The 1,428-nt window shown below is 35.2% G+C and overlaps 1 protein-coding gene across 1 annotated transcript; it reads right to left on the bottom strand.

Annotated features, from left to right (window-relative positions):
* Positions 1-241: 241 nt before the first annotated feature.
* Positions 242-1,003, bottom strand: LOC103593177 (chromosome unknown open reading frame, human C7orf62). The gene has a single exon (XM_008576122.1). It carries the CDS (start codon positions 1,001-1,003, stop codon positions 242-244), a length of 762 nt encoding a protein of 253 aa, XP_008574344.1.
* Positions 1,004-1,428: the final 425 nt, after the last annotated feature.

Raw genomic sequence — 1,428 nt, 5'->3', positions numbered from 1 at the left:
CCATTAAGTCTAAAAACCATAAGTCAAAAATATTGTAAGTTGAAAATGCATTTATTACCCAAAAAATCGGTCATAGATTCAAAAAATTGTAAGTCGAACCATCATAAGTTGGGGACTGTCTGTATTAACTTTGTGTATATTACAGAGATCTTTAAAGAGAAGAGTAACTTTAGAAATACTTTCCTTTTATTTAAGTAGCATAAATTCCTTAAGAGATACAACCACATCATCTCTCTCAACCCTAGAAACGAGAAGGAGCAGGCCATACCACCTCAGAATCCAAAATGATATGTATGGGTTTGTTATACATGCTCATGAATGTTGCTGGGTCCAGGAATTCTTCAGATTTGCACAAGTACTTTACAATTTGTTCTGGGAGAAGCAGGTCAGGTGCAAGTTGGTGCAAGTTATCACCTGGTCCTTTAGTGCCCACTTTAACAGTCTTAAAAAGGTGGAGTGCCAGTTTATGAGTTTGGGTGAGAAATTCTGTGATGACCTCTTCTAGGGACTCTGATTGTGTCACATCATCAAGATACATAACCGGCCCTTTTATTACAGAAACATGCCATTGCATGAAGAGCCTCGTTGGGATGTTATGGGATATGACTATAATTTTCATTTCTTGGATGAAAAAGTCTGTTTCATCCTCTTCATGGCCAAGATAATCTGAAAGAATTTGATAAAGAGTACCATTGGAAGACTCAAGGATATGCAGAATGGAAGTGGGATATATGAGCAATAGTCCTGTCACTGCTTCTCCTAGGTGATGTTTCAAAATCGACTGGAACATTTGTTCATAGTAATCGGTGATTTCTTTTTTTTCCATGTTTGCTTGTATCTTGGCCACTAGAAACATCCTATGGAGGAGGAATTTCTTTAGCTGTAGTCTTAGTTTCTCTTCCTGATAATGCAAGTAATTGCCACGTGGAACTTGTGGCATTAGAAAAGGTTCCATTGGAAAAGGCCTTTTGCTGGACCTCTGGGTATGGCCTATGAGGGACATGATGAGTCTTTATTCATCTAGATGTCTCCAGTTTTTAGGTTATCACAATATTTACCTTATCAAGATACCTCTTTAGTGATAAACTCTTATTTGTCTTTCTTCTGAAAAAAAAAAAAAGAGTAAATTGCAGTTTATCAAATGCTACTGAATAGCAAAATCCCTTCCCAATGTTATCAATAAAGAATAGCTTTGAAATAAAAGAGAACATTAGAACAAGACTCAAATTATGGAGATTTTTTTTTTAAAGTTCACAGTGAAATAACTAACAATCATATCCTAGGAAAAAGCTCTCCAAGGGTAATGTGATGATGATTAGAGATTGTCTTTTATTTGTCAAAAATTTCTTAAATGGTATTTTTATGGCAACTTTTTCATAAATTTAACATGTCTATAATTTTTTAAAAAAATCCGGGGCTCTGTAAGTC

The sequence above is a fragment of the Galeopterus variegatus genome, unplaced genomic scaffold, assembly GCF_000696425.1.
Source record: "Galeopterus variegatus unplaced genomic scaffold, G_variegatus-3.0.2 Scaffold1294, whole genome shotgun sequence".
Lineage (NCBI taxonomy): Eukaryota > Metazoa > Chordata > Mammalia > Dermoptera > Cynocephalidae > Galeopterus > Galeopterus variegatus.
Note: the sequence above shows the minus strand (reverse complement) of the source record. Positions and strands in the feature narration are given on the sequence as shown.